The sequence below is a fragment of the Felis catus genome, chromosome B3 (assembly GCF_018350175.1).
Source record: "Felis catus isolate Fca126 chromosome B3, F.catus_Fca126_mat1.0, whole genome shotgun sequence".
Taxonomy (NCBI): domain Eukaryota; kingdom Metazoa; phylum Chordata; class Mammalia; order Carnivora; family Felidae; genus Felis; species Felis catus.
Genome location: NC_058373.1, coordinates 71,876,999 through 71,898,379, shown reverse-complemented (window position 1 = coordinate 71,898,379; position 21,381 = coordinate 71,876,999). Strand labels below are relative to the sequence as shown.

Sequence of the window (21,381 nt, the reverse complement as noted above, 5' to 3'; positions counted from 1 at the left end):
TTAGCCACCCAGGCACCCCTACCTGTGATCATTAAAGCTTACTGTAGTGTGAATGAATTCTTAGTACATTTTTTGCTGTTGGCATAACAGGAATGCTGCTGTTCTTCCAACGTTAACTACATGTGTTTTGTTAATATTTTAGCATTTTTACAGTTATCAGATTTTGCATCTTTTTTTTTTTTTTTTTTTTTTTTGAGAGAGTGAGAGCACAAGTCAGGGAAATCAAGAGTTGGATGGTTTACTGAAGTGAGCCACTCAGGCACCCCCAGATTTTTCATCATTAAGATGAAATTATTATTATTATTGTTAGTGTTTTTCCCAAAAGTTACCTCTTTCATTAGGTAGGTCTGAATATTTGGTGTGTCTTTTGTTCTTAAGACCATTCCTAATTTTATAGGCTTTGGAAGTTTGGGGATGAATTTTTAACATAAAATTACTGATATATGTGGAACTACCATTTTAGATAGATGTATTAATGTTTGACAGACACTGTCAACTATTTCATGTATGCTGTAAACTCTATTATACATAGTTTAGAATTACCTAGAAATTCATTAACCAACACATTTTTCTGTTAGGATAGAAGCCCAAAAGTAGCTTTTTGTTTTAGGATGACTATTCGTGGGCTTCTATGTATAAAACAAAGGGAATTACATAAGTCTTGCCTGTGTGCAGAACATACTATTTGTTGATTTTGAAAGCCTGAAAACCTGGGGGTGCCTGGGTGACTCAGTTGGGTAAGCTTCTGACTTCAGGTCATGATCACACAGTCTGTGAGTTCAAGCCCCACTCGGAGCCTGGACCCTGCTTCGGATTCTGTGTCTCTCTCCCTCCCTCTCTGCCCCTCCCCCCGTTGTATTTGGTCTCTCAAAAAAAAATCAACATTTAAAAAAAAAGTTTTTTTAATCCTGAGAACCTGTACGATTCTAGCAGAGATCCAGTTTTTGTTGTGTCCTGTTGAGAATCATGTTGCTTCTAGGAAAATTGTTGCTAAAGGACTCCTTATGTGAGCAGTTGCTTTGAAATACTTAGAAGTGATTTTTCAAATTCTTTAAGTTTTATTTATTTACATAATCTCTACACCCAACATGGGGCTCGAACTCACAACTCTAGGATCAAGAGTTGCATGCTCTTCCGACTGAGCCAGCCAGATGCCCTGTTTTTTAGTTTCTTAAAATTTATTTTTAATTTTAAGGTTTACATTTGTGTCACAAAGATTTAGTGTTTTCTTAAGTATAAAACCGTATCCATTTTTTGAAAAATTCTGGAATTCTTTAGATTTTTGTCAGTTGTAGTCCCACTTTTCTTTCCCTTACAAGATCCCTGATGAAATTATTCTGGAATTACATAGTGGTAATGATTGCAGAAGTTTGTGTGTGGAGGGTGTTTTTTCTATGGTATGTGAATCATATGTTAATATAAATTGGAAAAAAAAATACTCCGTTATGGACAGCCAAGTAATTCTTTCTCAGTCATTTCTTCTATAGAAACTTGGGAGCACAGAAAGCAATAGGGGTTTATTAGGTTTGACAGTAGGCTACAGTATAAAAGTGAAGACACAATAAACCTAGTAGCAAAAGATATGGTAATAAGTAACTTATCACACATTACTTATGGGCCATGAATAATAATGTAAATAGTGTATAAGTGACTGGACTGTAAAAGTTCTTACATGAGAGCTTTTTCAGAGTGCTGATACTGCTTCATATCTAAATATATTAAGTAAATATGCCCTCGCACCATGAATAGAAAGAGGCATGGAGTACATCAACTCACATCAAATACAACACATGGATGACAAGCAGTATGTTATCCAATGAAGAAGCTATTGTAGGAAGCACAATATTATACAGTGAAGACAGTGATGTGGAATTAATATTGGCTGCTATGTGTCCTGCATTTGTACAGGATTGTGTCTTAGAAAGACGAGTTGTGTTTCCCGTTGTGGAGCTCTGAGCTCTCTTCACATTTAAAGATCCCCAGGTAGTTATCACAAAGTGCTATTTTTGAACTTATCTTTGATACTAAGTATCAAAGGTTTTGAGGCAGATAGAGTAAAGGTACAGTGGTAAATATCCCTGGTTGTATTTGGAGGAACAGCCTGGTATAATTGGAAAGAGTGGTTGTTGTAAAAGCCTTTTATGGTCTATTAGGGAGTTGTGTCCTGCAGGTAGAGAGGTCTTAGAAACTGCTTCATGGATAGAAAAGAGAAAGTGGAGGGGAAAAAAAGATGTATGAAGTAGTTAACATTGTAAATGTTGGAATGGAGAAGGAGGTACAGGAATTTCTGGGGTAGACTGGTCTTGGTATAATTTATTGAGTTTAAAGTTAAATGTTTTGTAGGGAGAAAAAATGATGTATAGCAGAGATCTTTTATGACTACAGTTATACCATTAAAGGTTACATGAAAGGGATGTTGGAGGGTTTGAGTTGTTTGAATTTTGGGGAACAATTTTACTGTTAATATTTATGTTAGAGCTCTTTTTTAGGAACGTATCCTGGTAGGCTGTAGAACGGCAGTTGAGGTGAAGTACAGTTGTTAGGGGAGTTTCCTTTGAAATGCAAGACAGGTGAAAGCGGCTAACAATCATATTAAACTAATATTTACCCCTTATTTGTTCTAAGCACCCAGTTTTAGGTTTTGGTAAGTTAAAGAAATACTGACTACAGGAGCACCCAAATGGTTCAGTAGGTTAAGCGGCAACTTGGCTCAAGTCATTATCTCCTGGTCTATGGGTACAAGCCCAGATTGGGCCCTGTGCTGACAGCTCAGCCTGGAGCCTGCTTCAGATTCTGTGCCTTTGTCCCTCTCTGCACCTCCTCTGCTGCTGCTCTGGGGTCTATGTCTCTCAAAAATAAATCAACATTTAAAAAAAAGAAATACCACAGATTAAAGGATACTTCCACCCGCCCCCCCCCCCATGTTCTTGGGATTAGTGGGGCTGTCATCCTGCCTCCCTCCCTTTTTCCATTTTTCTGATATTCCTGAGTAACACTAGACCTGAAGGAAGAACACCTGAAATATTTTAGGTTTTGAAGAACTGATTTAGACCATCTGCTTGGAAAGGCATGTGATTCGGAGATAAGAGGGTTCTTAGCTACTTGGAAAAGCTAAGGGACACCTCTGTAGATGTGATTTTAAGCATAAGGTGAAATTTTGCATTTGCTAAGAGCCCTTCTGTTGGTTTTATCTTTTGCATGGAAACCTCATTGCCAGGAAGGTTTTAGTTGAGGACATCAATTAGTACAAGTATACTCTCAACATAAACCTGCTATTACTGACTTAAAATTTTGACAGTATATTCTTTATTTCACTTCGCTTTCATTTCGGGTTGTTTATGTTTGTTGTGTCTTGGACTCTTAATAACTAGGTGGGAGGTATTTCTTTTGCAGAGGAAGCATTTGACTTGGTCAGAGAATCTGCTATATGGCTCTGAATTAAGTGGTGTTCTGGTTATGACCTCTAATGCAAAATTAGCCACTGCTGTTTTAGGATTCTACTTCATGATATTCTTAATCCAGGTAGACTTTGTCAAGCTCCTTGACATCGGTTTTTTTTTTTCTTTTTTAAAAGTGTAGCTTTATTGAGACAGATGTATAATATATAACATTATAAAATTCATTTTAACGTGTACAATTCAATTTTGTATATTTAGAGTTGTGCAGTCACGATCATGATTTAATTTTAGAACATTGCATCACCCCAAAAATAAACACCTTACTTATTATCAGTCATATCTATTCTTCTATCCCTAGGCCTGCCAACTACTAATCCATTTTCTATCTATAGATTTGCCTATTCTGCACATTTTATATCAATAGATTCATATAATATTTGTCTTTTATGGCTGGTTTCTTATACTTTATAGTTCATAATTCATCTATATTTTACCATTTGTTAGTACATCATTCCTTTTTATATTCCATTTTTATGGGTGATAACCACATTTGATATGTTTCTACATTTTGAATAATGCTTTTGTGGACATTTGTATGTACATTTTTGCATAGACATGTGTTTTCATCTGTCTTGGGTACATACTAAGAGTAGAATTGCTGGCTGTAATGGTATTTCATTTTTAACCTTTTGAGGAACCTGCCATACTATCTTTTCAAAGCATCTGTACCATTTTGCATTCCTGTCAGCCATGTATAAAGGTTGCACTTTTCTTCACATCCTTGCCAACACTTACTTTATTACCTGTCCTTTTTATTTAACTATAGTAGTTCAAGTTTGAATAATGTTATCCCATTGTGGTTTTGATTTGCATTTTCTTACAAACTAATGACGTTGAGGGGCACCTGGCTGGCTTGGTCAAAAGAAAGAGCACACGACTCTTGATCTCGGGTTGTGAGTCCATGCCTCACATTAGATGTAGTGTTTACTAAAAAAAAAAATAAAAATATGGTGAGTAATCATGGGCTTATTGGATATCTATTTTTAGAAAAATGTATTCAGATCTTTTGCTTATTTTTATATTGAGTTTACTTACTGAGTTGTAAGGCTTCATATATTAAAGATACAAGTCTTGATACAACATCCAATACTGACATTTTTGATATTATTACTGTTTTTAGTTTTTTATAGTTTCACGATTCTGCTTTGTGATCACAGGAGATGTGTTAACTACCGTTTTATACAAAGAACCTTTAGGTTTATTTAGTTTGAGAGAGCAGGGGAGGGACAGGAAGAGAGGGAGGTGTAGAGTATCCCAAACAGTCCCTGTGCTGTCAGCGTAGAGCCCAACACAGGGCTCAATCTCAAAAACGGTGAGATCATGACCTGAGCTGAAATCAAGAGTCACTCTGGTACCCCCCAAATGAATTTTGAGCAGTGTTTCAATATGAGAATTGTAATGACTGAGGACTGCTCTTCAGGCAGGAAGTTAGAGAACCCAGACTGCAGTTTTGAAATAAAGCTACAAGGAATTTGAAGGAATATCCAGGAAATCAGTCTTTCAGGGAAAGAAAGAGAGGGTACCCATTGATACATAGGATAAGATGATAATTTAATCTCCTCTTAAAGACTGTAATCCCAGGAATAAGAGGAAAAGGTCCACCAAATATAGTTTGACTTATTCAGGCAGATCAACTTTTTTCCCAGGACTTTATTACTTTATAGTAATAAATGTGTTACTATTGTGAGATTGATGGGGCTTAAGAAGGGAAATAGGTTAATATTGTAAAAAACATATATAATTGCAAGAGAAAGTTACTACTGGAATTTTTTTGCGGGTGAATTCCTTAACAGCAGGTATGACCTGATAGTCTCATCACATCCCATTATAGGCACAGGATCTGATTTTTATTTTGGGGTAGATTATTTAGCTTTTCCAATAGTTTTCATACAGCTGGGGGAAAAGCAGATTAGTGCTTTTGGCTTTCCAGCTATAAAGATAGGTTTGATTTGTTGCATGCTGATAGTGTGATTTGTGACAAATCTTTCCTAGAGGCTAGTTTAAGAGAGGCATTGTTGTGTTCACCAGGGATACTATAGTGGAAAATAAATGGTCTCAGAGAAGGTAGGTTGAACACATAAAAGCATGTTAAGGCATCTTTGGCTTTTATGAAATGAGATGAGAAGACAGTGGGGAGAGTTGAACTGAGGAGTGAGAGGATCTTATTTGTATTGTAACAGGATTAGTCTGATTGTAGATAATAAGTGGCTGATAGAATTATCTAGATAAACAATCATTTGGGAAAGGACCCTGGGAGGTAGACTTGGAAATGGTAAGTAGTAGGTGAATTTTGAAGTTAATAAAGACCAATTCACTTACACATCACTGTGAAGGCTAAGAGAGGAATCAGATGTCACCAAAGTTTGGCCTGCGCAACTAGCGACTTGGAATTTGCAGAAATAGTGATAGAAGAACATAGGGGAAACTAGGTTGAGGAGTGACTATCACAGATTGGCCATTGACATGTTTATTAGACATGTTTATTATTGAGAGATGTTATATAGGCAGTTGTTTATGTGGAGAGATAGTAGTTGTCTGCTCGTAGGTCACAAAACCACAATACTGGGTGAGTAGAGACAGAAAATAGAGATTAGAGCACTGCAACTATTAAAAACTAGGGAGATGAGGAGTGAGTTCAAGTGATTGAAAAATGCCATAAAAAAAAGCTGGGGCATCTGGGTGGCTCAGTTGGCGGCTGCAGCTCAGGTCATGATCTTGGGGTTTGTGGGTTTGAGCCCCACGTTGGGCTCTGTGCTGACAGCTTGGCGCCTGGAGCCTGCTTCGGATTCTGTGTCTCCGTCTCTCTGCCTCTCCCCCACTTGTGCTCTGTCTCTATCAAAAATAAAGAAAATGTAAAAAAAGAAAAAAATTTTAAAAAGCTGGACAAAAACCAGAAGCATGAAGTGTCCCAGCTGTGTGAATATGTATTAAAAGAGAAGGATGAACTACAAATGTTAAGTAATATGAAGATCGAGAAATGCGGGGATCATTGGTGACTTGACAAGGGTAGGTTTGGGTAATGGTAGGGGCAGAAATTTTACAAAGAAGTTCGAGAATGGAAAGAAATTGAAGACCTCAATAGGATACCTTTTTATATATAGCAGAATTTACTCTTTCAGTGTATTATTTTAACAAACATAGTATATTCAAGTTACAGTATCTACCAGGATATCAAGATACAGATAGATCATGCTTCTCACAAATTCACCATGAAACTCTTTTTCTAGTCAGTTTCTCCACCCTATTCCTAGCAACCACTAGTCTGTTCTCAGACAACTCCTTAAAGGAAATTTCATTGTAAGCAAAAGAAGTGTACCCTTTGACCTGGATATAAATTGAGAATATAGGAATGAGTGGTCTTACATGTTCTTAACATACAGTTTATAAACAATATTTGTCATAAATATTGTTTTGTAATTTCAGTTTTATTAAAAAAAAATTTGACAACACCTACAGTTTATTATCTTTGGGAAAGACCCAAAGTGATATGTGGGGAAGTGTATGTGTTAACATTATGACAAATGAATAATGTTGTAATTTTGGCGGAAATTGTGTCAATTAAAGATGGTCACCTGGACATAAAGCTTCATAAGCAGAAGCAAAGACAGATTAAAATTTTTTTCTTTTCTTTTTTTCTTTTTAATATTTGTTTACTTTTGAGACAGAGGCAGACAGAGCATGAACAGGGGAGGGTCAGAGAGAGAAGGAGGCACAGAATCTGAAACAGGCTCCAGGCTCTGAGCTGTCAGCACAGAGCCCGACGTGGGGCTCGAACTCACGGAGTGTGAGATCATGACCTGAGCTGAAGTTGGCCGCTTAACCGACTGAGCCACCCAGGCGCCCCTAAAATTTTTTTTCTTAACATAGTCTTGGATCCGGTACTGTTTCTGAAAGGATTGATCAAAGCAACCTTACATATTGCTCAGATTATTTTTCATTTAGAAAGTTTTGAGATGAATTTTCAAATTGTCTTTCCTGGAAACCTCTGGTTTTGTGTTAACAGCTTTCCAAATGAATTTGTCAAGACAAATCACTGTAATTTTAAGATGCAACTTTTTACTTTTTTTAATATATAAAACTGGATGCATCCTGAAATGAGTATGTGCAATTAATTTTTTCCTTCTCTTTGAGAGTTGCAAATAAATCAGTCAAGCAATTTTTAATCAAATGTATCTTTGAATTTGCAAAAATACTCATAAGTGTTAAACCAACAATTCTTTGTGAAAGAAGATTGTAGAGCCAGTTGTTCATTGACAACTTTGGTTCTATGTATACAGGGGCTGTCTGTGTATATGTCTATATTGTAAGCAGGAATGCATGTGGTGTTCTCAACCTTGATCATTGTTTTGGGTAGTGTTCTTTTTTTTATTTTTAAAATTTTTTTTTCAACGTTTTTTATTTTTGGGACAGAGAGGGACAGAGCATGAACGGGGGAAGGGCAGAGTGAGAGGGAGACGCAGAATCGGAAACAGGCTCCAGGCTCCGAGCCATCAGCCCAGAGCCTGACGCGGGGCTCGAACTCACGGACCGCGAGATCGTGACCTGGCTGAAGTCGGACGCTTAACCGACTGCGCCACCCAGGCGCCCCTTGGGTAGTGTTCTTTAAAAAAAAAAGGTAGTTAGGTAATCTTTGTTTTCCTTTAATTACAAAATAGGTTTTTTTTTTTTTAAGTTTTTAACGTTTATTTATTTTGAGAGAGAGCGCATACCTGCGTGAGCAGGGGAAGGATAGAGAGGAGAGAGAATCCCAAACAGGCTGATACTGTCAGTGGGGAACCTGTTTGGGGATTGGTCCCTTGGGGCTTGATTCCAGGACTATGAGATCATGACCTGAGTCCAAATCAAGAGTTGGACGCTTAACCCACTGAGCCACCCAGCCATTATATATGAAATGATCCTGTGCAGCATACTGGTTTGTCCTTCAGTCCCTTTACCATTAATATGAATAGGGCTTGCTGTTTTTCCACTGTCCTACAAATCTGTATCCTTAACGGGCCATTGGATAAAGGCAACATGAAGAAAGTTAAGGAATACAAAGTACAACCATACAAATTTATATTGGTAATTGGCACTCTAAACATAAATTGTATTAGGGAAACAAATTTAACAGTTGCATTCACTTCAGTCCTTCTCTGAAGAAGACTCACTAAGGCAGCATATTTGTGGAAAAACTACTTGCTACTAAGGTTTAGAAATTGTCTCTTACTAGGCCTCCTGGGTGGCTCAGTTGGGTAAGCATCTGACTCTTGATTTTGGCTCAGGTAATGTTCTCACAGTTCGTTAGTTCAAGCCCCACATTAGGCTCTACACTGACAGTGCAGAAGAGCCTGCTTGAGATTTCATTCTTTCTCTCTCAAAATAAATACACATAAAAATGATTTTAAAATTATCTTACTTTAGAAATAAAACAAGTTCTAAAAATTTAGTTGATTTATTTTTAGGCACAAAAGCAAGCATTCTTACAACATGAAAGGTTTTTTGGGATCTGTTTTTGGTATGACATAGTTTCATATTTACATTTTAATGTAAATCTGAATTAAACGCGTTACAGATACATTTTTAAGCCCCCCCCCCATTTCTTACATAAAGCAAAGTCAGTGGCATACTCATGTATTTATTTAAGTTTGTTTATTCTTGAGAGAGAGGGAGAGAGAAAGAGAATCCCATGCAGGCTCCGCACTGTTAGCATGGGGCTCGAACCCACCAACTGTTGAGATCATGACATAAGCTGAAGTCCAATGCTTAACCAGCTGAGCCACCCAGGCGCCCTATCAGTAGCCTACTCATAAGTCTTTGAGATTTAAATAAATATATACTATTGAAATTACATTAGGATGAACTTAAAAAAGTTTTTTTTTCCAAATTCTTAAATTCTAGTTGGTTAAACACAGTGTAATACTGGTTTCAGGAGTAGAATTTAGTAATTCATTACTTACATATAACATCCAGTGCTCGTAACAAGTACCCTTGATACTCCTCACCCATTTAGCCTACCCCCCAACTCTGCCTCCATTAGCCCTCAGTTTGTTCTCTATTGTTATAAAGTTTGCCTCCCTCTTTTTTTCCCCCTTTGCACGTGTTCATCTTTTTTCCCTAAATTCCACATGAGTGAAATCATATATTTCTCTTTCTCTGACAGTCTCTGTCCATGTCATTGCAAATGGCAAGATTTCATTTTTTTGTTTGTTTATTTTGAGAGAGAACGCACGTGGATGAGGGGTAGAGAGAGGAAGAGAAAGAATCCCAGGCAGGCTTCCCGCTGTCAGTGTGGAGCCCAGCACGGGGCTCAGTCTCATGGTTCGTGAGATCATGACCTGGGCCAAAATCAGAAGTCAGACACTTAACTGACTGAGTGCTCACACCAAGACACCCCAGGATTTTTTGATGGCTGAGTAATATTCCAGTGTGTATGTGTACCACATTTTTATTGATTCATCAGTCAGTGGACACTTGGGCTCTTTCCATAGTTTGGCTGTTGTTGATAATGCTACTATAAACATCAGGGTGCATGTACCCCTTTGAATTTGTATTTTTGCATTCTTTGGAAAATACGTATTAGTGCAATTGCTGAATTTTAAGGTAGTTCTATTTTTAACTTTTTGAGGAATGTCCTTACTGGTTTCTAGAGTGGCTGCACCAGTTTGCATTTCCACCAGCAGTGTAAAAGGGTTCCCCATTTTCCAAGTCTTCACCAACATCTTTTGTTTCCTGTGTAGTTAATTTTAGCCATTCTGACAGGTGTGAGTTTGTACCTCATTGTGGTTTTGATTTGTATTTCCCTGATGATGAGTGATGTTGAATATATTTTCACGTGTGTGTTAGCCATTAGGATGTTGAGTAAAAATTTTGGTTTTTAGTTATTTGTGTACATGTTAAAATGAATTTTATGCTACAGTGTTTAATTGTGCATTTAAGGTAACAATCATGTTAATTCTAGCACATTAAAAATGAATAACATGATTTTATTTATTTTTTTTTAATAACATGATTTTAAAAGTCTGAGCGGTTGCACTGTCTGTAGTCTAGTGAAAAAGTTTTGGTAGTCTTAAAGATAATGGAAAATAGTTACCTAAATCATTCAAATATGTTTTCATAGAAGCTCTTTTTTTTTTTTAATTTTTTTTTTTAACGTTTATTTTTGAGACAGAGACAGAGCATGAACCGGGGAGGGGCAGAGAGAGAGGGAGACACAGAATCGGAAGCAGGCTCCAGTCTCTGAGCCATCAGCCCAGAGCCCGACTCGGGGCTCAAACTCAACGGACTGTGAGATCATGACCTGAGCTGAAGTTGGATGCTCAACCGACTGAGCCACCCAGGCGCCCCCATAGAAGCTTTTATAAAAAGTGGGAAACAGAGGTGCCTGGATGGCTTAGTTGGTTAAGTGTCTAACTTACGCTCAGGTCATGATCTTATGGTTCATGAGTTTGAGCCCTGGGTAGGTCTCTGCTGACATCTTGGAACCTGCTTCAGATTCTGTGTTTCCCTTTCTATCTGACCCTCCCCTGCTTGCTTGGGTGCTCTCAAAGTAAAACATTTAAAAATTTTTAAGAAAAAAAGTGAGAAAGAAATACTCTTTTCAAATTCTCAAAGATACCAATTGCTGAAGGCTTTGGTTCTTGAACAGTTTTTAAGATTCTGGTATTCATTAGTATCAGTCGTCTTGTGTAGTGCAACGCTTAGCTTCAGTCCAAAGATAAAGTAAAATTTGTAAAGTCCTTTTCTACAAAACCATGCAGAATGTAATGTAAGGTGTGTATTCTGAAGGTTTACCCTGGATAAATCATTGGGAAACCTGTAGTTAAAGTTGTAGATTGTCATAGGAGAGTACACTGACAAGAATCAAACTCAGGACAGTTAATAAGTCTTCACTTAGGGCTTTAGTTTAAAAAAACTAAGTGAATTGTTGTGTGCTAGTTTCTGTGTAGAGTCATCGTGGGTACAGAGTTTGAGGTATCTGTCATCAGCTAGTAATTACTGGAACTAGGATGGAAAAAATCTCTTTTGGCTCTTAAACTCTATACATAATATTTGCTATTGTGTCACATTGATTTCCATGGTTTCATCTAGATCTATCCAATAGATTACTTCTATTTATTCATCAGGATTTTGTTCCTGTCACTTTCTTAAGATCATGCCTTTTGTATAACATGGATTGTACATAATTTCCCCTGTATTTCTCTAAATTAAAGCACGTTTTGAGGTGTCTAGCTAGCTCATTCAGTGGAGCATTATGACTCTTGGGCTCATGATTTTGAGCTCCATGTGTGGTGTAGATTACCTAAAAAAAAATTTTTTTTTAGTGAATTAGAGCACATTTCTTAGAAATGAGCAGTCATTTTAGATTTGGTCCTGATTTGCTTAAGTAGAATGGAAGATTCCTCTCGTTTCTGCCTCAGTGATTTTTAACCTTATTGGGAATAGGTACATTTGTAGAATTTTAGCAGTTTCAGAGATGCTTACACATTCCAAAGCCCAAACAACATGGTAGCCTATAAAATCAATCCTAGGAAAATCAAAGGTAAGCAGGAAGAAACACCATCTTGAAATCCCATTATAGATCATAATGAAGCAGAAGAAAATACCTAACACTTGAATGACTTTTTTAACATATTTGTGGGCCTAAGATATCTGGCAGTTATTTCCAGAATTGATAATTTGATAATTAATATTAATCTAAACCATCATTTTTAATCTATCTAAATTTTTAAGACCTGAAGGCAGGTATGGTACATTAAACAAATAAATTCAGGAGAATATAGATATTTACTAATATATTCTAGTTGTTTCTGCTTTGGTAGTGATTGAAATTTAATACTATTAATCAGGGTTTTTGAGACCCAAAGATCACTTGTACATCTAAGCATTTAATAAGCTTGACTCTCTAAACTTTATTTATTTAAGATTTTTATTTTTAAGTAATCTCTACATCCAACATGGGCTTGAACTTAACCCCAAAATCAAGAGTCACACGCTAGACTAAGCCAGCCAGGCGCCTCTATAAACTTTTATTTTTATTTTATTTCTTTAAAGTTTATTTATTTTGAAAGAGCAAGAGCGAGCAGGAGAGGGGCAGAGAGAGAGAGAGAATCCCAAACAGACTCCATGGTGCCAGCACAGAGCTGTCTGGACCTGGGGCCATGACCTGAGCCAAAACCAAAAGTCTGACACTTAACCAACTGAGCCACCCAGGTGCCTCTGTAAACTTCTAAAGTTTATTTATTTATTTTTGAGAGAGTAGGGAAGGGGGAAGAGAGAGAATCCCAGCCTAGAGCCCAATCCAGGGCTTGAACTCATGAACGGAGATTATGACCTGTGCCCAAATCAAGAGTCAAGACACTTAACTAACTGAGCCACCCAGGCATCCCTAAACTTTTATTTTTAATAAATGACTTGTTAGGCGTATGTTTTGCTTAGAGATTAGGACAGAGTTCCTTTGTCTTATCTGTTCAGATAATTAGCTGGCTCATGTGTGATCAGAAGTGATTTAGGTTTTTTTTTTTTTTTTTTTTTTTTTTACGGTATTTTAATTACCTTTTTATTCTGGCTAGATTTTATACCAACACTTAATGTCCAGATTGCTGGTTTATGGGGCAGTCATAACCCGTTTAGGGTTTCTAGTGCTTTTTCCTTTGGTAATAGTGAAACTTGTGTGAAGGCTTTTTAAGGACTTGGGCTTTATCAATTATCAGTAGGGGATCAGCACATGATGTTCATCTTAATAAGGTTTTCTTGTGGGGAAAATGGTTACTTAAATTTGTAGCTGGTTTTTGAAGGTGTCATACTCAGCTTTGTATTTCCTATCCCTTTGACCTTGAGGGTTATCATAGTAGGTATGGTTTTCTTCTCATGTTTTCAGTCATACACTTTGAGATTTTACAAGGAAGGTCTGCTTTAAACTTACTTCTTCCTTAGAGTTTTTCAAGAGTTCATTTTTGTTTGAATAGCAGTTAAGTTCCATGGCACTAAAAGCCATTCAGCACTAACAGTTTATCTTCCAAAATACACTTTTGTTCTGAAAATTGGAGCATTTGACTTGAAAACTACATTTCTTGCCTTATTTTCATTATCGATTTACCTGCATTGAGTGAAATTGTATATTTCCAGTGCGGTGAAGTATAAGGAATGTGAACTGGCAAGGTCTTTAGTTTGGAGACTTGTGCCAATGACAGTGAGTGGGTTGGTTAGGAGGGGTAGGTTAGATCTCTGAATCCAACAGGATTGGGCCATGAGTTGTTCCATGCCCAAAGATAATGGATTAACTCACCATCATTGACTGAAACTGCTTTTAAAGTATCTTCTTCCTCATTAACAAAATTGTCTACTGAGCAACAACCTCTGTAGAAGCACCAATACCTCCCTACCTTCTAAATCATACATTTTCTTATTTCCTGGAGCTCAAACATAAAAGTGATCCTTAAGGGGTGCCTGAGTGGCTCAGTCAATTGAGCATCCCACTCTTGGTTTCAGCTCAGGTCATGATCCCAGGGTCTTGGGATTGAGCCCTGCACTGGGCTCTGCACTAAGTGTGGAGCCTGCTTAAGATTCTCTCTCCCACTCGTCTTCTTTCACACTCACGTTCTCTCTCGAATAAAAAATTGTTTTTAATAGAGCTTAAAAACAAGAATTATGAGCACTTCAGTAACTCTTAACATCATTTTTCACTTGACAAATCAATAACTGCTGTGTTTCAAGGGTGGTCTTGACTGAAAACTGCTTAAGTGAAAATTTAGTTGTGCCCTCACTTGTTTGGCAATGTACATGTGCTCTTTCTTAATTTAGGAAAATGTTCCTGTGATAGCTACTCCTAGGAAAAACTAAAATACTACTATGTTAAAGTATAATGGAAACATTTTATATTAAATTGGGTTGAGGAGAAGAAAATTCTCTGAAAGACCATATAAAATCACTGTTTTCACTACCAGGAGGATTGAAACCTTAGAGATTCAGAGATTAGCCACTAATGAAGTATATTAGAGGGAGAGTCCACATATATGAATTACATAATTTTAATACATCACATTTGCTCCTTAAAACTTTGGAAGTTAGGCAGAGCAGCACTTGGTGTGGGTAGTTTTCGTAGAAAACTGGGCCTTTAAGTTAGTTACTAAAAAGGTGCAGAACTAGAATTGTAAGATTTTTTTCCTACTGCTATGTTTTACCTTCTTATGCTGCCACAGTATTTTGTAAAAATGACATGGAATGTAGAGATTTTCTAAAACTGATACCCATGGAAGAAGCTTTTTGTTATGCTTTGAATTTTCTCTTTACAAATTGTAGAGCCATACTTCCCCAATGGAAGAGCCAACTGAGCAACCAGTGTCTGTATTTGAGAGCTGAATGCATGCTGGGCATTGGATTTAGGCACTAGTGAATAGCAAATAAGACAGACAGTATTCTCCATCTTGTTGTAACTATGAATACATCTTATGTTTAAATGTTGTTAGAATTGATCATGGCTTTTTATACACAACAAACACATTTGTTTTTTAAAATTTTTTTTTTTCAACGTTTATTTTTATTTTTGGGACAGAGAGAGACAGAGCATGAACGGGGGAGGGGCAGAGAGAGAGGGAGACACAGAATCGGAAACAGGCTCCAGGCTCTGAGCCATCAGCCCAGAGCCTGACACAGGGCTTGAACTCCCAGACCACAAGATCATGACCTGGCTGAAGTCGGACGCCTAACCGACTGCGCCACCCAGGCGCCCCACAACAAACACATTTGAATGGCTCTTTGTTTTTATAGTCCTAAGCTGGTTAATCTTGGCAGTTTTGTGTGGTTCAGTCTATTATCACAAACTAGTTAGCAGTAATGATTTATCTGTATAATTCTGTGGATAATAAAAATCAGGGATTTAGCTAACAGTAAATATAACACTGTTGGCAGACACCAGTAATTGCAATCCCTTCTTGTGAGAACTTTATTTGCGATTGTTTTTATGTTTGTTTTTTGAGTTATATATTATGTGTTGTGTTACTATGTATTGTAACACGTATAAAAAGAGATCAATATAGACTATTCATTATCAAAAGCAGTGCTTTATTGATACTGCCCTAGTACAAAGGAGGTTTTTATCTCCATCCCTTAAGATCAACCAACTATCCTTGGGTATGCATCTTCTTGGAGTAGCTGCAGTATTCAAAGCAGCAAAGAAGAAAGGTTTGAAGTGGACTTTTGAATGAAATTAGCCAAAAGAAACAAATAGACAATGAATATTATTCTTGTATAAGATCACTGTTGGGTCTTGCTGACTTAATTTTAGTTGTGAAGGAATTCTGTTTTCTTTTTATCCAATAGGATGTATAGTTACCCGGCACGCGTTCCTCCTCCTCCTCCTATTGCTCGGGCTGTAGTTCCCTCAAAACGCCAGCGTGTATCAGGAAACACCTCACGAAGAGGCAAAAGTGGCTTTAATTCTAAGAGTGGACAGCGAGGATCTTCGTCCAAGTCTGGAAAATGTATGTATTACTGCAGTTTTGTGATTCTGCTATTTTCTTGTGTTGAAATAGGGAAATTAGTGCAGCCAATAGTCAATTTTTATACAAATAGCTCCGCATTATCAAAACAGTGGAAGAGGAGAAGGCAGTGATTCATGGGCCAATTTAGACTGCCTTCTATAAGTTACATAAATTACAAGGCGTTGGTAATTTGAAAAAAGTTGCTAGACTTTAGGGAGCTAACTAAGCATTTATAAATTTATGAAATGTGTAGGTCAGTAAAAACAGTACAAAAAATGCTTTCAAATATAATTTAGGTCTTTAGCGGGCCTACAAAAATAAGATTCTACTGCTAAGTGAGCAGGCACATTAGATTTAGTTTTTAGCTACCAGCTATAAAACCGAGGGTCCCCACATTACCAGGAGAATATGGTCCTGGCTCCATTTCTCCCCAGTGATCTTCTGGTGGCTACGGCCATATGGTTTAGCTGGGGATGAGTTTGGCAACAGGTAGCTTTCTGGTATAGTTGATTCTGATCTAGAGTTTTGTTTGTATTAAAGTGAAAGGCGATGACCTTCAGACCATTAAGAAGGAGTTGACCCAGATAAAGCAAAAAGTGGATTCTCTACTGGAAAGCCTGGAAAAAATTGAGAAAGAACAGAGCAAACAAGGAGGTAAATGGTTTTCCTGCTTGTTGGGTATAAAGTTGGGTTAGCCACCTAAGATAGTTGAAGGTATATGTTGGAGTAGTGGGATATAAAGCAATTGAATATGAAACTTGGGGAGTTTGAATTGGGAAGGGCATTTGTGTGGGAGGATTTAGGTTTGTGCTGCAGTTCTATGATCATTAGTGGGGATTGTCTACATCCTGTGGACATTACTTGCCCCTAGACAGACTTGTCCTTCTCATCCCCAGTAGAGATGAAGAATGATAAGTCAGAAGAGGAGCAGAGCAGCAGCTCCCTGAAGAAAGATGAGACTAATGTGAAGATGGAGTCTGAGGGGGGTGCAGATGACTCTGCTGAGGAGGGGGACCTACTGGATGATGATGATAATGAAGATCGGGGGGATGACCAGGTGAAAACCACGGGAAAGGAAAGAAAGAGGTGGTGGAGGGGGGATCAGGGACACATGGAGTGCCTCTAACTCCATCCTATTTGTGTCTGTTTCTCACAGCTGGAGTTGATCAAGGATGATGAAAAAGAGGCTGAGGAAGGAGAGGATGACAGAGACAGCGCCAATGGCGAGGATGACTCTTAAGCACATAGTGGGGTTTAGAAATCTTGTCCCATTATTTCTTTACCTAGGCGCTTGTCTAAGATCAAAATTTTCACCAGATCCTCTCCCCTAGTATCTTCAGCACATGCTCACTGTTCTCCCCATCCTTGTCCTTCCCATGTTCATTAATTCATATTGCCCTGCGCCTAGTCCCATTTTCACTTCCTTTGACGCTCCTAGTAGTTATGTTAAGTCTTACCCTGTAATTTTTGCTTTTAATTTTGATACCTCTTTATGACTTAACAATAAAAAGGATGTGTGGTTTTTATCAACTGTCTCCAAAATAATCTCTTGTTATGCAGGGAGTGCAGTTATTTCCATTCATACATGAGCTCAGTAGTTGTGCTTCCCTAACTGCAAAGGCAATCGCTTTAGTTGAGTAGCACCTGAGAGCAGCTTTGAGTTAGAGGTATGTGTGTTATACCCCACATAAGAGTGCTTATGTGGGGATGTTCAACACAAATGTAACAATGTATTTTTGTGAATGAGAGTTGGCATGTCAAATGCATCCTCTAGAAAAATTAGTGTAATAGTCTTAAGATTTGTTTTCTAAAGTTGATACTGTGGGTTATTTTTGTGAACAGCCTGATGTTTGGGACCCTTTTTTCTCAAAATAAACAAGTCCTTATTAAACCAGGAATTTGGAGAAAAAAAAGAACCTGGTTTTTTATTTTTGTAGTTGATAATTGTTTACTTCCAATTCTTTGTTTCACAGCGGCTTCCACAAAACCCTTAAAATGTACTAAATATATTTTTCTTTGAGTCATAGTCATTATGCATACCAACATACACTACTCAAACGATGTATCATTGGGGTGGGTATTGTGTTGAGACAAGTTACTTAAATTCTTTTGCAGAATGGCTCTTCTTTCCAAATGAAAAGGTTTGGGAACTACATTAAGCCTTTTCATCAATGTTTTGTGGTCCAGTTGGCACCCTTTTTGAGATTTTTGTTGTGTGCTAAATTGTTTTCTCCTTAAATACATGAGGCTCAGACATGTCAAGATTTTTGGAAAATTGAAACAACTGGAGAACGAAGTTTCTTTTTTCTCCCATTTTATCCTTTTAATTGATATAGTCCCAGTTGCTTCCTGGATTGAGTCTGTGCCTCGCTGTTACTAAAAATAGGAAAGCTCTTTCTTTACTTCTCTTCTATAGTATATAATAACCTTGCAAGGTTACTGAGAACATGTATTTTACTTTAAATTGGTTTAATCCCTGTAAGTAATTTTTGCGCCTTTGCCAGTATGACTAAATTGTTGTGATTTTTAGTCACGATACTAATTAGCACCCAAACTTCTAAGGACAGATTTATTAAACAGCTTCTAGATTTGTGATGTTTGCCTAATCCTGAAAGGTCCAGTTTATTTATGTTTTATACTTCAGTTTCCAGCTGAACAGGACAAAAACATGGTTAGTTTAGACTACTATCATTCACACAAACCTTGGATTCCCCAGAAAAGTTGTTGCAACAAGGCATTTGTATCCAGCCTACCAGAAGTCCTGTCCTATTTATTAGAATTCCATAAATCGTTTTATGTAACAGGTGACAAAGCAGAAAAGAAGGAAGAGCTGAACTATGGACTGCCTTTGGACCTCATGTCCACAGTACGAAAGTAGCTTTTTACCCACCCTGTTTCTGATCTGACATGATTTCATGTTACACAAACTCCCTTTCGGCACATAACTCCCAACAAGAAAATAAATTGGATGCTTAGAAGAAAGGGACACGGTTCTAAGATGTTAATAAAACCTGTTTAAGGTTATAATGTTAGCCATCAGTACTTAAAAGATAATAGACTAGTCAGGCCAGGCCTAAAAATACCTACTTTTATAATTTCGTATGAAACCAAATATTGAGACTGCAGAAAGCTTAGAGAAATGATCATATGCTGTTGGAAAACATATACACATAGGGTTATTGATACAATGCCAAGAGACCTCTAGTTTATCTTGATGGGGAAGAATCATTTCATACTTGAAGATTCTTAGAACAATACTGTAGAATTCTATAGTCATAGGTGTACTCTTTTAATACTTTGAAATTCAGGCTCCAAGGCCAAAACTGTACGAAAGTAAAGGAAACATGATTGAAATAGCATATAGTTCTATATCTTGCAATCTGATGAAATGGATAGATTACAAACTTGTTTTTTAAAAAAAGAGGCCATCGTCTTACTACCGATCTAATGAAGGTTTATAGTCACTGTTAGTTACTTAACTTTGGGCCCCAGGAAAGAGATTGGAGTAGTTTTAGTAGAAATCTAGGCAGAGCAAGTGGTGGGCTTGGTTAGCAGTGCAGGTAAGGATGAAAAGCTTGAGTTTCAGACTCAGCTAATTGTTTAGAGGGAATTCTGGGTAACGACAATCTCAAATTCCAGGACCTTAAGCTATTCAGTAGAAGTAAGATTTAAAACCGGAAAATATGGTGATGTATTTGTTGGGTATAAAATTCAGAATAATGTTTTCCTTTTTTCCCCCAATATGCCAAGAAATAAAAGAAAAAAATAGCTTAGAAGCTTTTAAGAATGGTTGCTAGCCAGGAATGGATTAAGAAGGTAGATGACTTAAAATGAAATCTTTGAAACTTTTTTTTTTTTTTTTAATTTTTTTGAGAGAGAACAAGCAGGGGAAGGAAGAGGGTGAGAGAGGATCCCAAGCAGGCTCCACACCCAGTCTGGTCCCCAGTGTGGGGCTCTATGTCATGACTAAAATCAAGAGTTAGATGCTTAACTGAGCCCCCTAGGCTTTGAAACATACCTGATACCCAATTTTTAATGGAGAAACTTCTTTGGAGTTGACTGGCTAGGGTAGTTTCAAGTTTCATCTGAAAACTGCAAGGATTATTAGTACTATTCAGTACTTGTTTTAAAGCCTCTGTTTTACAGAGGGAACTAGGCATAACAAAATAGGAAAATGTAAACAAGAACAACAGGATTATGGTAAATTGGAACCAGGGAATAAACAAGTCAAATGAATATTAAAAATGTAATGGAAGGAATAGAAAAATAGGCATCATTCCAGCCATACAGTAACCAGAAGGTCGCAAAAAGGAGTCTATTGGATGACTTCTGGCAGTAGATTTATTCAAAAGAATAAGTAGCTAGGAGAAGCAAAGCCCATGGATATGATATGCAAAGTAAAGAAACAGAACTGACGAGACATGGTTTTAGACAACCTAGATGAGATATGTTATGGAAGTAGTTGAGAAATAGGAAATAGCTGTGTATTTAATGAGATCAATTGAAAGCTATACTTCGTTCTGAGCACATGTAGCTGACCTGTGACAGCATTGACTGACTAATGATGAACTAATGAATATTATTTTTAGGAAAACCAGAAAGACTCATCATTGTGTGGCCTAGGAGAATGAAGGATTTAGCCATATCCGTTGACCTTTTTATTGAATGTGAGGGAAATTCAGCTGCACCAGTGTCAAATGGGGTTTGAGTTTCTGGACCCTGGTTCAGATCACACCAAAAATTGCAATTCAGTGGAGTTCTAGATAGATTTAAGGAAAAAAGACACTGTGATGAGTTGAAGCCAGTTAACAATAGTAGACACACAGATAAGACATAAGATGAGAGTGACCAGTAAATGAGCTGCATATAATGTGCAGAGTATGGGCTGGTAAGTAACTATAAAGAACTTCATTTGCCTTATCAATGCTGAATCTCATAGAGAACAGGTATCATTTACACTGTGTTTGACAAATGGGGCATTATGTTGGAGAATTTTTAGTGTTTGGAAAGACCTTAGGATAAAGTGAAAATCTGCCCAGCTTTTCTGTACAGAAAAGGCTAGATTTTAGATACATATGTGACTGGGATGACAATTCCAAATATTTAGAGGGGAGACTAAAGTAGGAGTGTTGGGAAATACCTATTTGAATTTCAATCAAATTAGTCCTAATAAAGAAGGCCTCAAAACAATATATGGTTCATAAGTAACTTTCAAGTTAATCCAAAAACTTAAAATCCCAGTTTGGAAAAGCAAAACCTGTTTAAAGCCCTGTTGAGAGCTAGTCAGCCTCCCCCACCCCGCACTTAAGTCAGAACTACAATAGAAAGAAGGGACAGTATAATGGAGTGCAAAAAGGCAAAGCAGTTACATAATAGAAGCCCAAGATTTGATTGTGCAAAATGACTCCTGCAGGCTGGCCTCTTCACAGTTTTAAAATAATTATTAGTTGAGTGGATCTCAACCT

The 21,381-nt window shown here is 37.3% G+C and overlaps 1 protein-coding gene across 10 annotated transcripts in view; it reads left to right on the top strand.

Annotated features, from left to right (window-relative positions):
- The window catches only part of HNRNPC (heterogeneous nuclear ribonucleoprotein C), a 55,623-nt gene extending 38,181 nt beyond the window's left edge, over positions 1–17,442 (top strand). For 8 of the 10 annotated variants that reach the window (XM_011283110.4, XM_011283113.4, XM_003987428.6 and 5 more), the window contains 4 exons: positions 15,756–15,916; positions 16,457–16,570; positions 16,813–16,973; positions 17,073–17,442. In XM_011283110.4, coding sequence (XP_011281412.1) covers positions 15,756–15,916; positions 16,457–16,570; positions 16,813–16,973; positions 17,073–17,156 — 520 coding nt within the window. In that variant the 3' untranslated portion in view covers positions 17,157–17,442. The remainder of the gene's footprint in view (positions 1–15,755; positions 15,917–16,456; positions 16,571–16,812; positions 16,974–17,072) is intronic. The other 2 variants (XM_011283116.4, XM_006932709.5) reach the window with 1 other exon arrangement.
- The last annotated feature ends 3,939 nt before the right edge of the window (positions 17,443–21,381 follow it).